At 38.7% G+C, this 18,193-nt stretch overlaps 1 protein-coding gene across 1 annotated transcript in view; it reads left to right on the top strand.

Moving 5' to 3' along the window:
• The window catches only part of NR4A3 (nuclear receptor subfamily 4 group A member 3), a 49,431-nt gene extending 31,442 nt beyond the window's left edge, over nucleotides 1-17,989 (top strand). Inside the window, exons 6-8 of the mRNA XM_088445639.1 lie at nucleotides 4,775-4,977; nucleotides 6,558-6,736; nucleotides 15,472-17,989. Coding sequence (XP_088301765.1) covers nucleotides 4,775-4,977; nucleotides 6,558-6,736; nucleotides 15,472-15,728 — 639 coding nt within the window. The 3' untranslated portion in view covers nucleotides 15,729-17,989. The remainder of the gene's footprint in view (nucleotides 1-4,774; nucleotides 4,978-6,557; nucleotides 6,737-15,471) is intronic.
• Nucleotides 17,990-18,193: the final 204 nt, after the last annotated feature.

The raw sequence follows: 18,193 nt of genomic DNA, 5'->3' as shown, positions 1-18,193 counted from the left end.
CTAAAAATAAATGTGCCAGTGGGGGCCTGTTTCAATTATGTCTTTCTCTATAGAATCTATATAGAAAGACATAATTGAAACAGACAGATTTTTTTTTTAAAATTATACTTGTTTTCTTTTGTTATCAGAAATAGTGACAGACAAAATACACAAATAAACATACTATAGTGTTTGTCAAATAATCTATAGTATAGAATAGATTATTTGACGAACACTATGGGCCAAATGTAATAGGGTGAGAGTTTAGAAAATGCGAGGTTAGCAGTAAACTCTCACATTGGTTGAGTTTTATCTTCAAAATGGGAAAACATCTGGATGTGAGTTTAAATCGGGAGTTTTTTTAGTCTAAAAACATGTGAGTTTACATTTTCTCAGACTCTTATTACATTGGCCAAGTTTAAAAAGTATGAGAGGTTAATCCTAAACTCTCACATTTTCTAAACTGTCACCCTATTACATTTGGCCCTATATATGTTTATTTGTCATGGTTTCTGATGTTTTTAATAAAACTTTTTAATTATAAGACACTGCATGGGATAGATCATAAATGAAAACTGTAAGGTGCCTACACACTAGACGATATTTTACATGATTCGTCCAATTTCGACGCATCTGAACCCCAAATCGTGTAATATATGTCCAAATTGTGAGTGTCCACTCACGATGCCGATGCGCGTACCCGCTGGTCATACATCGCATCTTCAGATCTTGCCTACTGCAGGTAAGATCTGCCAATCTCATACACGATTTTGTGCAATAGACAGATTTTGTGCACAATAGATCTTAAGTCAGATTGGACACTTTTTAGCACCATATCGTGGTGCTGGGGAGCTGCCGGGGAGAGTCCAAGGTAAATCGCTCACGGTATCGCATCGTGAGCACATCGTCTAGTGTGTTGGCACCTTTAGGCTTCCCTCTAGGTTATTTTTGGTACTGAAAAATTATATAGACAGAGGGGACATACATGTCAATCGTGGCACAATAAACCTATTGGGGCTGATGCAGAGTTGGCTGCAATATAAGCATCATTTACAATTGAAAAGCTACATGCAAAAATGTGTATTTGATTTTGTACCCATGTGCAGAGCTCAACATGCATTCTGGTTATCAACAGTTGCATATATATGCATTTACATGTCACTGCAGAGGGTATTAATGCACTCCACCCAGGGTGCAGCAAAGCCCCATACCTGCTGCTGGTGGCTATCTATTGGATGATATTTTTTAAAAGATGGCTCATCCACAGTTGTTCACAAAACCTTTTGCACGTTTCCAGAGTATTTAGATTTAATGTGCTGATGTCATCTTTCAGAATGTATCATCATAGATGGCCACCGGTAGCAGGTATACTGTAGGTGGGGTGCAGTCTAATCTGGGTGCAAGGTGTGTGGCACGTGGTAGGTCCCACTTGCACCTATGTTATAAACTATTTATTTTAAGTATAACAAATGCATTTGCCATTAGACATCTATTAAACTGCAAAAACCTCTATAATTCAACATAATCAACTCCCTGCTTTGCATATGCAAAAACTAAACACATGAATAAAAAATTAGCTTAAATGCTGCTTGTAAAAGCTATGTACGAGTGATAAAGAACGAACCAATCAGTATATGCCGAGGTTTATGTTGGAGGTTTATGCTTATGTAAGAGACGGAAAATTGGGCCTATTCTAATGTAGCCTATGTATGTTTTATTACATTAGTTAAAAAGTGCCTAGAAATAATGGATGGCAGGTACAAAATATGTTATATTGAAAGTAAAGGAAGAGTCCGTTTTCCTGACAACTTAATCAATTTCCAGAGCGTAGAAGGCTTTGCACCCAAAGCCAATAATACCATGCTAAATGGTTCTAAGCTCATTTAACTCTGTGAAATAATCTTGTTTCATTAAACATGTATATATGTACGTATGCTGTGCCTAATCCACACACGGCAAGGAACACGCCTGATTCACCTAGCTTCTTCCACCTAGCTCCTTCCTCAGAAGATCCCAGGTGTTGGTTTTGCCTGCAAATGCATCACTTCCCTGTAATAACAGGTGCTTCTGCACAAACATGAGTGTGTGGCGTCACAAACTTGCATTTGTGTTGCACTTTCTTAAATTGGACATATTTTCTTACCTTTCTTGGAATTACAGAATCAGTGTTTAAGTAGAAGATTTATCAGAAATTTTTCAGTTGTTTTTTTCTGTCTTTCTCGATATATACACACTGTTACCAAAACTAAATTAAGAAAATGTAAACAAAGCATTTTGATAACACACAATTTCCTTTAATGACAGTTTTTGAAAGCTCATCAGAAAGCATCAGTCACATGCAGTTGATATTGGGAAGACAATATCAATAACCCTTTTAGCAGTTTGTTTAAATCAGGGGTTCCCAACACCAGTCCTTAAGTACCACCAATAGGTCATGTTTTGTGGATTTCTTTAGCCCTGCACAGGAGAGTTAATCTAATTATACTACCTGCTTACACAGACGGAGATCATAAAAATATACCCTGTTGGGAGGACTTGATGGTTGAGGATGAGAAGCACTGGTTTAAATGAACAAATTAACCTTATGGATCCAGTGGGTGATTTATCAAACTTTCTAAAGTAGACTAGTGGAGGTGTTGCCTATAGCAATCAGTCAGCATTTATCTTGTACAGTCTGTAAAATGTAGCTAGAACCTGATTAGTTGCTATGTATTGGGAAAAATGTGTTTGGTTGATTTGACCTATTAAAACCCATAAAGCCCATTGTGTAAATAGATGCTTGCTAATGAAATAAAATTCAAAAACTTTTTTGTAAAGGCAGTAGCTCATATCTTTATGGGCATGTTTTAAAACTAACATAGGTCATACAAGCTACAGCTTATGTATTAATATGACTTGTTTTATATGTTGCATTTTATGTGCTTAAATAACAGCTTTATTTACATTGAACACATTCATTTTTCCACTTCTGAATTTTAACACCAATGATAATAATTCTTTACAGCTCAGTTACATAATCACAAGTACTCTTTGTCATTAACCCTGCAGTTGACCTCCGTTTTGCTCACCATGCAGTGAACAGAAAGCAGAGACTATACAATAAGTAACACTGATTTCAATTGTCAAGGGTCGAATTGTCAAAGGACTGTGAAAATGAATAAAGCATGGAAAGAGCAAGATTCCTGTTGTGTCCACACTCTAAATCCACTTTCAGTAAAGTTGGTGTGCTGCATATTAACTATCCATTTAGCCTAGGGACCAACTGCTATTTTATGTTCACTTTTCAATGGAATTGAGGTTAAATTACACCTGTCACCCACTAATGTCTTTATGATATTATATAAGAATTTGTCTGAAAGTGACTGTTGTAATTAATCTTTATATCCTCATATCTAAAATTCACTTTAAGGTTTGTCTACATTTTATTTTCCTATTAATATAGTATATATTAAATTATTCAGTTTATACACATTAAAACTAGAGATGAGCGGGTCCGGATTCCAGAGATCCGAACCCACCCAAATTTAGCAGAACCAAGTCGGATCCAAGGAGGCTCGGAGTTTCCCGCCTGACTCGGATATCGAAACCGAGGCAAAACGATAGAGTCTGAAATCTCGCGGTTCGCGAGCTTTCGTCTCTATGATCAATGTAATATATAAGGGACCACGCAACGGGTGCCATTTCACTCTGGCTGTGGAGACTGAACAGGGAGAGTGGGTAGTGTAGGGCTGGGAGAGGTGCTGGTGCTGTCTGCTGTGTCCTGGGCTGGTGACTGCTGATCCATTCTGGGCTGGTGCCTGTGACAGCTGTCACTGTGCTGTCTGCTGTGTCCATCTGAGCTGTTGCTGATCCATATGGGCTGTCTGTGCTGTCTGCTGTGTCCTGGGCTGGTGTTTTTCATGTCTGCTGTGTCCATCTGGGCTGGTGCAGAACTGTAGATACATCTGGGCTGGTGCTGTGTCCATCTGGGCCCAAGTTCTGGACTCAAATAAAAAAAATATATAGTCCAAAAAAAAAATCAAAGTGTCTTTTATATTTTTCTGTGTGTGTGTGTGTACGTGCGTGTTAGGCTAAACCGCAGTACCGCACAAGATCCAGCCAGCAACGCAAGTTGCAAGCTAGTGCTGCCCGTCTCCAGTCGTGATCAATCTGTGTTCTGGGCCCAAGTTCTGGAGCATAAAAAAAATTAATATCAATTGTCTTTTTTTGTAATAATTGTCCGTGTGTCAGTGCTTGTTAGGCTTAGCAGCACAAGATCTAGCAAGTCGGCAACGCAAGCTAGTGCTGCCCGACTCCAGTCGTGATCAATCTGTGCTCTGGGCCCAAGTTCTGGACCTGAAACCCCCCCAAAAAAATAGTGTCTTTTGTCTATTTACTTTCTGTGTGTGTGTGCGTGTTAGGCTTAGCCACACAAGACACAGCAACGCAACCTAGTGTTGCCCGACTCCAGTCGTCACTAATCTGTGCTCTTGGTCCAAGTTCTGTGTTTTATATCAATCAGTTTTGAGCCAGCAAGCTGGATCCAACCTTTTGCCCCTTTAACTGGATGAAAAAAATCAATATTGTGAGCTGTGAGGTAACCAAAATTGACTGGAAACAAGTGGAAATAAATGTTATTGAGGTTAATAATACTGTAGGAACAAAAAAAGGCACATTTTATGTGATTTTAGCTGTTTTTTTTTTTTTTAAGAAAAAAATTCAGATCCAAAACCAAAACACGAAAACAAAATACTCTAATTAAAACCAATATTTATTTATTATGCAAATAACAAACTTGTATTTGTTTTATATATAGTACTCCGCAGATACTGACCAGGCTGCTGCAGGCACAGATACGGAATGTATACAACAATTCTACAGTCTTCTCACTATCTCCTTTGAAGTCTCTAAAAAATGGGCTGAAAAACTTCCTGGATTTGCAGATCTTCAAAAAGATGATCAGGCATTATTGATTGAAACAACATTTCTTGACCTTTTTGTATTAAGGCTTTCAATAAGGTAATCTATATCTCAGAATTATTTCTTTCCTATTGTATTTGTACTTTGAAGGAAACAAAACATTATAATATTTTGGAATGTTAATGCCAAATATATTGGTAAATGTAAACTTTTTTTTTGCTAATTTTTTCTCATGCTCCTATTCTATCTATTAGCAGGGTAAGCATAGAAATCCGAATATTTTTTTTTAGAGTTTCACAAGTGTAAACAATAGCAACAGTCACAGAGAAACTACTCAGGGAAAAACAGCACTTCACTGTATACAAATATCTGACAGAAAAATAAAGAAAAGTGGCAGAATTACCACATACCTCAAAGGACCTGACATCAATTCTCAGCAAAGATGATTGTTACAGTGATGAGCTCTTCAAAGAATTTGAGAAGAACCATTTTGTAAAATAGATATAGCACTCTTGGGTGTGCGGTCACGCTCTGATATATGCATGCCTTTGGTGGCTGAATACCAAGGTGTGCGTATATCAGAGCGTGTCCACACACCCAAGAGTGGTATTTATTACATATATATTATTGAATTTCAAAAAAATGGTTTATTCTTAGAATTAGGTGATTTATTGTCATCATCCTGTTATGATGGTAACCATTATTATAAATTGGGCCATGTGATAACAAGACCTTTTTGCTGGCAAAAAGGCTCTTTGCCTATTAATATGTATGTTACTAAGTAGGCCCTCTCACTCCTGCCTCTAAACAACAAGGATCACTTCACTTGCCCTTATTCCACATCAGTCATACTGTAGCTCTTGTGTCCTTCCGCACTCACAGATGGACAGTCTCTACACGCTTACCTGATTGGATGCATCTCAAAGTGGACATTAATGCACTTGGCATACTTAAGCTGGGTACACATTAGACAATGTGCAAACGATGCAATATCATCAATTATTTCCCTTGAACTCCCAGATCAACGATATAGTGCATACACACAGTGAAATCTTACAAATGACGGAACAATATATTGTGCATCGTTTGGTGGTTAGATTGTTAACTATACAATGTTAACATATCACCTGGTCGTTTGGTAGAGCATACACATTGCACGATGTGGTAAAAATCGTTAACGTCATCCTCAGATTGAGCAGCATGTAGGGCTGACCAAGAGACGCAACGAACGACTCACGGGAGTGCGCGATAGTGCGTACACACTGAAAGATTTGTCGTTCTGATCCGTCGGAAATTGTCAAATTGTCCAAAATATCGTTTAGGGTGTACCCAGTTTAAGTCAGGCTGGAAGCTCCCAGCTTGGCTGTGCATCTCAACTTACCACAACTCACAGCAGTACTCCCGACTCTTCTCAACATTGCGGTGGTACTTGTTACATAAGAATATATTATTGGGAGAAATATTTTTGCATAAAAATGGTTACCTTTTATATATCATAAATTAATTTGCTTTATAATTTATTTTTTTGAATATTTGGCTTTATCATGTTGTTATATTTGAACTTCTTTAATATTCTGAAAGAATCTGCAACACAACCTGGAACAGCTGTAGAGTAATTAGCATTTTTGAATTATTAAGTAAAAAAAACATATTTTTTTTACTGTTTTACTTATATCCAGGTCAAATATTGGTACAGATGAATTTGTGTTTTGTAATGGACTTGTGCTGCATAGACTTCAGTGCCTTCGTGGATTTGGAGAATGGTTGGATTCAATTCGAAATTTTTCATTACATATACAGAGCCTTAACCTTGATATCTCAACCATAGCTTGTCTATCAGCTGTGTGTCTTGTTACTGGTAAGTAACGTACATAATCAAAAGTGTTTGCCAAAAAATGTGATTTACTTGGCAGTTTAGCCCTCTTACTGACAAATGCAGGAGGTCTGTGAAGTAGGTAGAATTTAACAATAGGAGATTATGGGCCTGATTCTGAGTCGCAATCACTGCTGTTATCGGACACAGTGGAGCAATGTTTTTTTACTGCGTATGTGTCTGAGGGATCTATTTACTAAGCAGTGTTAGGAGACAGAGTGAAAAGTGATAAGGTGCCAGCCAATCAGCTCCTAACTGCCACCTCACAGGCTGTTTGAAATATGACAGGTGGGAGCTGATTGGCTGGCACCTTATCACTTTTCACTCTGTCTCCTAACACTGCTTAGTAAATAGACTCCTAAGTTGCACCGTGCATGCTTCCCAATTGTTTGCGAACAGAGCCGTAGTACAGATTCAATCACACTGTCTCTGTAATTGAATACAAATTTAATGGGCGTTCCTTGTCTGTGACTGGGACAATATGGCCACGCCCATTCGGCTGGACTGTTTGTTTAAATGGCGTTTTTAGTGTTTAGGAATGCCGGAGATGGCCACACGAAGCATGGATGACCCCGAAATGGCACTGCTGGACATGATAAGGGGGCTAGGACAAATGGCAGTGGACTTGGGGACAACCAAGGGGGGAGATGTTATTGACAGAAAGAGAGAGGGGGAGAAGAAGGGGTCCTGGAAGAGGGAAAAATTGTGTTTGGATGAGGACATATTTAATTTTTAAAAGTGCTGGATCGCTCTGAATTAGATAGTAGAGTGGATCAAAGAGACCCAAGTAAGGATAAAGGGAGAGAGCTGAGGGGAGAATAAGGTATTTTGATTGTCAGCAGCAAAAAGGTGGTATTAGAGACCAAAGTAAAATAGCTGATGAGATTTCCAAAGGAGTTGTTTTAAAGGGAGAAGAGGATAGGGCCTTGCAGAGGAAGTCTGAGGGGGTGTACTTAGAAATAGTCAGTAAAGGAACAGGTAGGGAGGTACAAAGTGACCAATGGGAGAGCAGGTGGTTTTAAGGAGACCAAAACAGTTTGTAGGAGAAGTGGGTGATCGACAGTGTCAAAGGTGGGCAAAGTGGGAGCAGGCTTCAGGAGAGAGGAAGCTAAGGAGCTGAGTGGGAATGGTTCCAGGTGGCTAATTTATTTGTGAGATGAAGAAAAGACATGGACTTCAACCCCTATGATGGCGGAGAAGGAAGACAAGGTGTAAGTGGAGGTAGGGGAGGAATTGAGAAGGTCAAAGAGATAAGATATACTTGTGGATGGTGTCAATCTTATATGTGAAGTAGTTTGTGAATAGAAAGCTACAGAAGGAGAAGAGCAGGAGAGTAGTGGGTGGCGGCAATGATTGGGGGAGGTTAGAGACTTAAAGTAGGACTATTTAGTATGGGTAATAGAGCTGTATGAGGAGAGTATGAATTTGAAGTGGAGAATATCATTGCAAGAGTGTCATTTTTTTCCAGTACCAGTCAGCACAGTGTGAACATTTCTGTAAGTAGTGTTTAAGTTTACAGTGCAATACTTGCACTTGGTAACAACCTTGAGAGAGGGAGGGTATTGGTAAAGATTAAAGCAGGGAAGATGGTTGGAGAGAGGGAAGGTGAAATTAGTGAAGCCCCAGATGATGCAGCAGTGTGACTGCTGGAATGTGAGAAGGAATAATATATGTTTTTGAGCCAGAAAAATCTTTTTTTTTGTGAGAGTTAATATATAATAGTAGATCTGTGTGCCAGATCCCAAAAATAGGGACTGTCCCTCTAAGAAATAGACAGTTTGGAAGTAATAACATGGGAATAAATTAGTATAGGGATGAATTCACATTCACAGGTGACCAAGGAGTTTTGTTTCTATTGAAGTTTTTGTAAAATTCCTTGTGGTACTTGAGTTACTGCGTTGACATGGCTGGCAGGCTATATTGATCTTTACTTGGAATCACTGAATAAATAATGGTTGCCATAGTAATTAAGCATTCATGACAAGTAGAGAAGCAGAAAGAAATCCAGAACACCTCATGTGTCATTTTTATCACAAAGCAACTACGCTGATACTGTCTAGCTTCCTTAAAATAGAAAAGAGATCATGAAATATTAAAAAGAACTTAAATATAAAGAATTCCTAAAATATTACAACAGACAAACGTTATAGGGTATCTGGATGGTAGGTCTACAATAAAAGGTTGACAGTCAATAGGTAGACATCAGAAGGTCGACAGTCACTAGGTTGACAGGATCATTAGGTCGACAGGTAATTGGATGACAGTGACTTAAGTCAACAGGTTTAAATGGTCAATACACACAAAATTTGACACACAAAAAGGTCGACACATGGTTTTCATAATTTATAGGGTTAGGATAAAGTTTAGGGGTTAGGTTTAGGCTAAAATAAAATAGTGTGTTGAACTTTTTTGCGTCGGCTATGGCAATGGCGACCTTTTATTCCTGTCTACCTGTTGACTTCAGTCACTGTAGACTAATTACTTGTCGACCTAATGTCCCTGTCGACCTATTGACTGTCAATGTTCTGGTGTCTACCCATAACTGTCGACCTTTTTATTGTAGACCTATCAATCCACACCCACATTATAGCATTAGATACTTGTTACATTATAATTTTTAGACCAGTGGGAAAAACACTGTACAGCATGTGAGGGAAGGAATATTTGAGCAGTATGTATAGTCAACACTGCAAATAATATCAATCAAGTGTTTTTATCAAAAATTACAAAACTATAGACATATTGTAACTATCATTTGTGGATTTTCAAAGAAGTTTGCACGTGGATTGAGGAGGGCAGGATGAGCAGCTAAACTACTGTGGGGGACACAGCAGCAGAAAGATTGGAGTGGAGCTAGACATAGCAGAGTGAGGGAGGGGCAGAACGAGGTCCAGGTCATATATACTAGTACTACATTAGGGGGAATTCAATTTAGCATGATGGTGAATAGCCGCGGGAGGGAGCTCCAATTCAATGCGCTGTGTGCCTTGTCGGGAAGCAGGTAAGTCAGAGAATGCCAGTTCTTGCGACTTAACCTGGGTGTTAAGGCACGGTAACCATCATTCTCTGACTAAACTGCCAGGCGCGCGGCAAACAGCTGCGTGCCCGGTACTTTTGTCGGATTTCTCCTCGCATACCCAGGGGGGTGCGAGAAGAAATCCTTTGCCCACCCAAACAGCGCGTTGTATTGAATAGCTGCGGGAGCTCTCTCCCGCAGCTATTGTACATCGCACTGAATTCCCCCCATAGAGCATTTCGGCAAGGGCAGCTCCCACAGGGGAAGTGGGCTCTCCTTTTTTATGTCAGGATGACAGGATCACAATGCACATTTTTTCCATTTTATAAATTACCCTAACTGGTAAGATGTGATGTGAAAATGAAACTTTGTCTCACATACATATCCTTTATTTGATTACTGCCAATTTGCTATGACTCTGAATATTTCTTCAATAAGATTCCAACAATCTGTATGGACGTACTGTATTTTATGCGGTTTTGTTTGTACTGAACTGTGGGCCTAATTCAGACGCGCTCGCAAGCGGGTCAGTGTTGGGCCAGTGCGCCTACCGTCTACCGTCTGGGGCCGGCCCCACTGACATCACAAGTGATGTCAGTGGGTGTGCTCTTGGCTCTGATAGAGCCGAAAGCACTCCAGGACTTGCGGCCACGAGACCCTACCACAAGGGTCTCGTCGCAAGCCCGATGGTCGCAATGGTCTTTGGGGTGCAACATTGCGGGAACCCCCGTGCAGCCTTCAGACAGTCCCCCCAAAGGTAAACTGTATCAAAAAATACAAAAAAAACACTTAAGAAGTCCACAAAAAATGACTTTGAATTTGGGGGCGTACAAAAAAATGTTGTGGTACAAAGTTAAAAACTAGCAAACTTGACTCTGGGAGGGTCCCCAAGTATACCCCAAGTGTTTTCTTGATTACAGGTGCTTGCGGCAGGTGGATTTTTCACAATTTTTTTCAACTTTATTTTAGCAACTTTTAAATATACTGGTCCCCATTTTCACGTACCCCAAATTTACTGGGATAAGTTATTTTCTGCCAAAAAAACTCCTGAATACTATTCTGCACCACTTATTAAAAAACGCTATTTAGCAGCTATTGAGTCCGTTTAAAAACACCAAATACCTTCAGCAAGCCAATTTGGGGGGTACCATAGTGAACCCCCATGTCAGAGCATCATTTGGGGGGTGTCAGGCTGATTTCCAAAAATCTGACAGTACTTTCCGCCTGTTCAAGTTTTGCCAGGTCCCGTTTTCGCCTACTTTCACATTGAATACGGCGATACGCGGGCACGCGTGCTATACTTTTCCATCTGCAAAACAGGCGAAGTAGACGGAAAGTCCGGGGAGGCAAAAAAGTATTGCGGGTCCGCTCTCATTGAATACAGCTCATAGATGGCTGGGACTTACTGACAGTTGGTGTGGCTCCCCTTTGGACTGTGCTGCAGCCTCACCTCTGGAGCCGCCACTGCCTATAAGTGACATGTATATTATGCTAGTAATCTTTACTGACCATATATTAGGAAGCCTTAACTATAAATTAAATGTTGATAATAAAACATTTGATCTCAAATGTGCATGTAATATATTGAATGCTCATTAACTGGCAAGCTGGTATTTCTGCACTATTGTTGTTTACAACTGGATGTTAAAGGACATATAATCCTAAATCTATACCTATACTGCCTATACTGATGAACTGGCAGGCTAGTACTCCTGCACTATTGTTGTTTATATTTAAATGAGAACTGTGTATTTGTCTGCAGGTTATCTTATAATATTTACTTTCCAATATGAGAATCAACTATTGTTAATTATAAATAGAACACCTGCATACATTCCCCAAAACTCAAGCTACTATAAATAGGCAACAATATTCAGTTGCCTTGTGTATGTTACAATGTTACAGCTTTAATAGCTAATGTATGCTGTGTACTGTGGCATTTCATTATAAGCGATACAGAGTTGCAGGTGCCGATCAACACATTCTATACAGAATGTAATCATGTTCAGGCTAAATCATACTGCTGGGCATTAATCAGTATAGCTAGGATAATATGAGTATGAAATGACCTAAGTAATTTACCTGTAATTTATTTATTATCATAAAATTATCCTTTCACAGGTAAATACCTAATCTGAAATGGTCAGACATATATTGAGAATAAGGGACCGTTTTACATTTATGTAACTGTTACTATGCATTAAAGTCAGTGTGTGTTTTCATTTAACTATACACTCAATCTATTAATATACACACAACGTCTGTCTGAGTCTCATAAGCTCTTCTGCAGCCACAATCAGACAGAATACTTTTGTAACATTTCTCTGTAGTGATGTTCAAACAACATAATCAAGGGATCGTGTTACATTAATATAGCTTTTCACATGCATTAAGGTCGATGTGTAGTTTACATCCCTATACATTGAATCTATTAGTATGCACATAGAGTCTCTCCGGGTTTAATAAGCTTTTCTGAAGCCACAATTATATGGCATATATCTGTAAAAAAATTCTACAGTGATATTCAAACAGCATACACTTATAATCTTTATCTGTAGCCTTAATGATACGGCATACATATTTCAACTTTGGTAACTGATTGTGAGCATATCAGTCTATTAAAAGGAAATACACTAAAGGTGTGTTATTCCCATTCTCCTGATGCGCGTTTTGCCATTTGCTTTCTCATAGGTGCCAGGTGATACCAGATGACCCAGAAAGCCCTCTGGTATCCTTCTGCCCATACGAGGGCATCTACACCGCAGGGGGTGCTGGGAGGAATCTGATTGGATTCCTCTCATATCTCTTTGCGATTAGAAGCCCATAGGCTTCTATAGGGTAACGCCATCTGAAGATGGCTTTACCAAGCGCATTCTGGGGCTGGGTGCATATGAAAAATGTGGTCAAACCCCTGAAAACTGCATTTTCTGGGGTTATGACGGCATTTCTGACATTGCTGCATCCACCCACTGTACTTATTTCTATATTTAACTCAAAACTATCATGGAAGTTTCAGCCTCCGATGCTTATCAAGTATGGAGTAGATCTGCGTCTGGACCTATTTAAGTAAAGCAGTACAGAATTGACATTAGGGGGTATATTTACTAAAGTGTTGGTTTTTAATAGTGAAGTTGTTGCCCAAGCTACATCTGTTACTTCACCCAGCTCCTCCCCTCAACCTGTATAAACTGCAATTTCCTGCTTGAAATAAGACACTGGAGGCTGAAACTTTCATGATAGTTTTGAGTTAAATATAAAAATAAGTACCTCTAGAAGCTAGATTGGGTGAATTTTTAGGTGTGGAGGGGCTCATGGCCATTTTTATCTTACTAAAGAACTATTTTTTAAGAAGCTCAGAGCTGACTCTCTCCTGATTCTGTCCTATGGTTTTAAAGAGACTTGTTTTGGCATCCAGGACGGTGCTGGTGCAGTTCATTCTCAGAGCAATGTGATGAAAATCTATGCACACATAAAATGACCAAATATAAAAAACACAGTCCCAAATATTTTAAATTCCTCTGAATTTCTCAAAAGATAAATTCTAAAAACTTGAACATGTTTGAGCTAGTTAGAACATAGGGGAGCTAATTCATGTATTTTATTGTACTTTATTTTATAACTGAGGATACTTGTAAAAGGATCCTAAAGGGCAGATACTGAGTTGGTGGTTCGCTATTTAGAGTAAAACATGCAAATTGGTAATTCCTCTAAGAAAAGCATATGGCATGGACCGTTTGCTGAGTTTGTCGCATCTTACTCTTAAGCCTCTTTATAACTGGAAAAACGGGATGGGTAATGTAAGGGGCATTTAACTGCATACTGAGTACATTAAAGGACATTTTTATCTAATTGTGCCTGAGACAGACCCACAAGGAGACACAGATATGCCTGTCATTAGCATTTGCACTAGAGGTTGACTGAGGGATCATGCAAATACACACTAATGATGGTTGCCAGCACTATCTAGCTGCCTCTGTTTGGTTGATTGTGGATTCACCTCTAAATCTAGTAGAGAGCTCTTCATTACACACATAAAGATTATCTGTCCAACCATCAAACTAGTTGATTGGTTGGAATAAATATCTGGTAAGATATGGGAGTAACTGATGATCAGCAATTTGCTCCTAAATGCAGAAAACAGATGAAAATGGTCGTTCAGACAAGTGTGTTAAATGTTTGATGTAAACAATTTGTTCAAACAACAGTTTTTGTCCATTTTCCGGTGTTTGGGAGCAAATTGCTGATTGTCATTTGCTTTCATACCTTACCAGATTTTCATTCCAACCAATCAAATAGTTCTATGGTTGGACAGAAAATCTTTACGTGTGTATGCACCTTTACTCTTTCATATACTATATGTTTTTGCGGGTGTATTTTAACAAAAATTTCTTTGACCTAACAATGAATATGCATGTTGCACTCAAAACAAATGTTAAAAATGTTTCTTATGTTTATGACCGGGTTGTATGTGAGTGTTTCTGGCATATCCCTGAACATATCATGTAAACCTGGTACATACGCTACTGGTGCAAGACTGGACACAACTTGCCAATCATCCACCTTGGCTTATATGCATAAATATGTCTTTTTAATGACTGCGTTTTATGCTTGCTTATTGCTTTTAATCGGATAGTCAGAAGTTGGTGAGTTGGGCTTCTTTCAGAGCTAAGATCTAGAACTAGTCAGTGTTAGGAAGAAAATACAAGATTTCATTGCAAATTGAAATATTATTGGGCTTGGAGTAAATGGGGGTATTGAGCAGAGAGCATTTTCCCTATCAGTGTTCAGAGTCTGGCCAACACTGGCAGGACTACCAACTGTGATCAAATGTATCCACCTCCCCACTACCCCCAAATACAGCATCAGAAGAATGAAAGAGTGTTAATGAGAAAAATCTTAGATATTTTGGTTGATACATTTTTTAATCATCACCCAGATGGAGGTCATTACAGAAATGCACTAGATATCAGATAAGAACTTGTCTTTGATGGTAATTGTCATTCAATGTTCCAAAACAGCCATTCATATAGGACTAGGTGGTGAGAGCTGAGGCCAACAATTGGTAGATTCTGATAATGAGCACAGGCCAAAGATGGCTTGAAGCAGCCCCAAACTGGGGCTAACTACCAGTAATTTGATGAAAGGTACAGTTAATTTAGATGGTGGTCCAAAAGTAATTCTAGGCAGTGCTTTCAAGTGACATTTGTATTTTTGCTAACGTGCAATCTAATCCTTGATGTTAATTACACAAATTATCATGCAAAATGCATACAGGCTCTTCCAGAAACATTGAATGACATTATAGGACTATATACCTTAATACTGTATGTGTACCATGGACAAATGGGGGCTTATGTAATTTTTGTGAGCTTGTGCCACTGCGGGAATTCATGCGAGTGTTCCCGTATTTTTAAAGTGCCAATCATTTTAAAGGCAAACCTTTGCTTTTAAAATAATTGCTGCTTTAAAAAAAAAAGGGAACACTCGCATGAATTCCCGCAGCGGCACAAGCTCGCACATTATTACATAAGCCCCATAGTCTCATTAACACAGAACTTAAACATTGTGCAAGGCTTTCTTTCAAGTTTGTAAACGGCACTTGTTATCTTCATTTTATTCTGTGTTATTTCATTAATAATTTAAAAATGTATAATTATCTTCTACTTTATTTACTTAGATTTTCAGTGTCTTTTTTTCGTTCTAGAACGACATGGTCTAAAAGAGCTCAAGAAGGTGAATGACTTGCGCAACAAAATTATCTGCTGTTTAAAAGAACACTTAGGTTCAGATGGCCAAAACAAAGGACACAAACTAGATATTTCAACAGTATTAAGCCTTCTTACAGATCTTCGTGCTCTTTGTACATTGGGACTGCAACGTATATTTTACTTGAAGCTCGAAGATTTGGTTCCACCGCCTCCTATGATTGACAAGCTGTTTCTAGACACATTGCCCTTCTGAAACTAGTGGACCAACACCATTCAAATAATATGATGTAACTGATACACCAAGGACTATATAGGGACTTATGCATTTTGTTGTGCAAAAAATAGAATTTTATGCAAACAAAACAGATGCACAAATTAGCCCCAACTGTAAATGGCCCACACAATAAATGAATCTCCTTTAGACATTTAAATTAAATGCCTTTTGGAAAACAACTAATATTGTTGAAGGTTTGTGTATTAATGAAACATACATAGCACAGGGCTCAATCAAATAATAACATTTGTCTACACTGCCATATATTATACTTTATTTTCTCCAAATATGTATGAGTACAAACCAAAATAAAAATCTGATTTTGTATCACTACTGAAATGTAAATGGTTACAGATATAGAGAGCACCATATAGAGAGCACCATACAGTATAGAGAGCCTGTGATTGTATTTGTTTTTTTTTCACTATTACAATAGAAATGCATTTATTAAATGTGTTACGTACCTATTTGTAATCATGTTTACACATGTGAAAATCTGCTTATATTCAGCATTTTATAGCTCACCAAAGTAGTGATAAAGAGTTTAAAAGGAAAGTTCATGAAAATGGGATAAAAACAATTTTCTAGTTAACATCCAAACCAGCCTCTCCACTGGTCCAAGTGCTTGATTCAGACATGGGCGCTAATGCCGCCACCACCACTGCTGTGAATTTGTATGCAGTGGATGTGCGAAAATATGAAAATGTCACAGTTGCCAGGATTTGTATTGAGATGCCTATCGTCGGCTTCACAAATCCAGATGACTCCATACAAAGATGCATCATCAGTTGCAGATCATTTAATTATCGTCCATCTGATTAACAATATAGTCATCAGAATGGCTGCAGGAACTAAGACACCAGAGCTATTTTTAATGGGATTGCAGATGCAGGCTGTGACACACCCTGAAAATGGTTGTGACACGCTTACGTTTGAGTCGCCACCCCGTTGCCATCCACAAACAGTCCCTGTCTGTCAATCACTTTGCGAATAAATCCTCACTGTGAGCAACTACGGTAATGTAACTTGACGTATACACAGTGCAATTCAGACGCATGCACAGACCACCGATAATCACTCAATTGCGTCCGTCTCTGAATCAGGCTCCAACTGCTGAAATCCTTTCTCTTACAGCTGTCTACCTGATTCCAAGATACTGTAGTGTTGTTTATACCACCTCTTGTGAACTTCCTATTCATTCGGGAATCAGTATGAAATACCGACAGTCAGGATCCTGTCGGTCAGAATCACGACACTTGTTGGTCGGTATGCTAACCCTCCCCCTCTTTCTACCCTAACCCTCCTTCTTTGGTGCCTAGCCCTAACCTCCCCCCTAGTGCCTGAACCTAACCTCCCCCTCCCCGCACCTTAAACCTAACCTTCCCCCTAGTGCCTAACCCTAATCCTCCCCCAACCCCACTACTTACCTTTGGCATCCCGGCGGTCGGGATGCTGGCGCCAGGATTATGTCCGGCAGCAGTATTCCGGCGCCGGTAATGTAAGCGTCGGCATCCCGACTGCTGGGATGCCGAACGTATCCCATTTATTCGAATGGGATGTTACAGAGGGGAGAGCCTAAACAACACTACTATTAATTTATAAAAATTACTGCTTTAGTAAGAGAGCATTAGTCAAAGGTGGACCCATGGGTTCTTTGTGAGCACCCGAGGACCCCAGGTTAGAACTTTGTACTTTACCTTAGTAAAATCTACCCAAAACTGATTTGTATAGGGTTATCTTTTACCTGTTTATATACTGTAGTACTGGGCTATGGAGTACCTGACATCTGCCAAAGTCCCTGTGTGCAAGGAATATATAAACAGTACATATACCTGATATGCACAAATACACTTGGGTGATACAAATCACTTACAAGTATCAAAAATAAAAAAATATACATATTTGTTAACCATGAAGTAAATACACGGGTTGTTTATAAAATAAAAAAAATTTACCTACTGAAAGCAGTTTATTTATAGTGAGTTGTAGAGCATGTGTTATTGGTACTTTTGACATATCTGTCATGTTTTGCTAGCTATTTGATACTTGGAAATTTTAGTGGAAGATGTTTTTGTACGTTCACTAAATGTTTGTTGGATCATTTTGCAAGGGAAATTTTGAATGTCAACCTAATGTTTTTGTGTTTTACGTTAGATTTGTAATGTTTGGCTTTTTGATATTTTTTTAACACAACTTTGCTTCTTTGGTAATTAAATTATATGCAAATTGCAAATGTCATATGTAGTGCTTTAAAAATGCAAAAATAATGTTTTGCATACATGATTAAAATTTGATAAATAGTAATTAAAGTATTTTTATAGCTTTGATGTATTTTTTCTTTGTATGTTTGTTGCTTGTGGTGTTTCTTTTAATCTACATAGAATATCTGCTCTGGTAGTATTAGAATGTAAAGATAGTCATAATACTAAAGAAACACTGCTAAG

Source organism: Taudactylus pleione, unplaced genomic scaffold (genome assembly GCF_031769625.1).
Source record: "Taudactylus pleione unplaced genomic scaffold, aTauple2 ptg000386l, whole genome shotgun sequence".
NCBI classification, from domain to species: Eukaryota; Metazoa; Chordata; class Amphibia; order Anura; family Myobatrachidae; genus Taudactylus; species Taudactylus pleione.
This window is presented reverse-complemented; position numbering and strand designations above follow the sequence as displayed.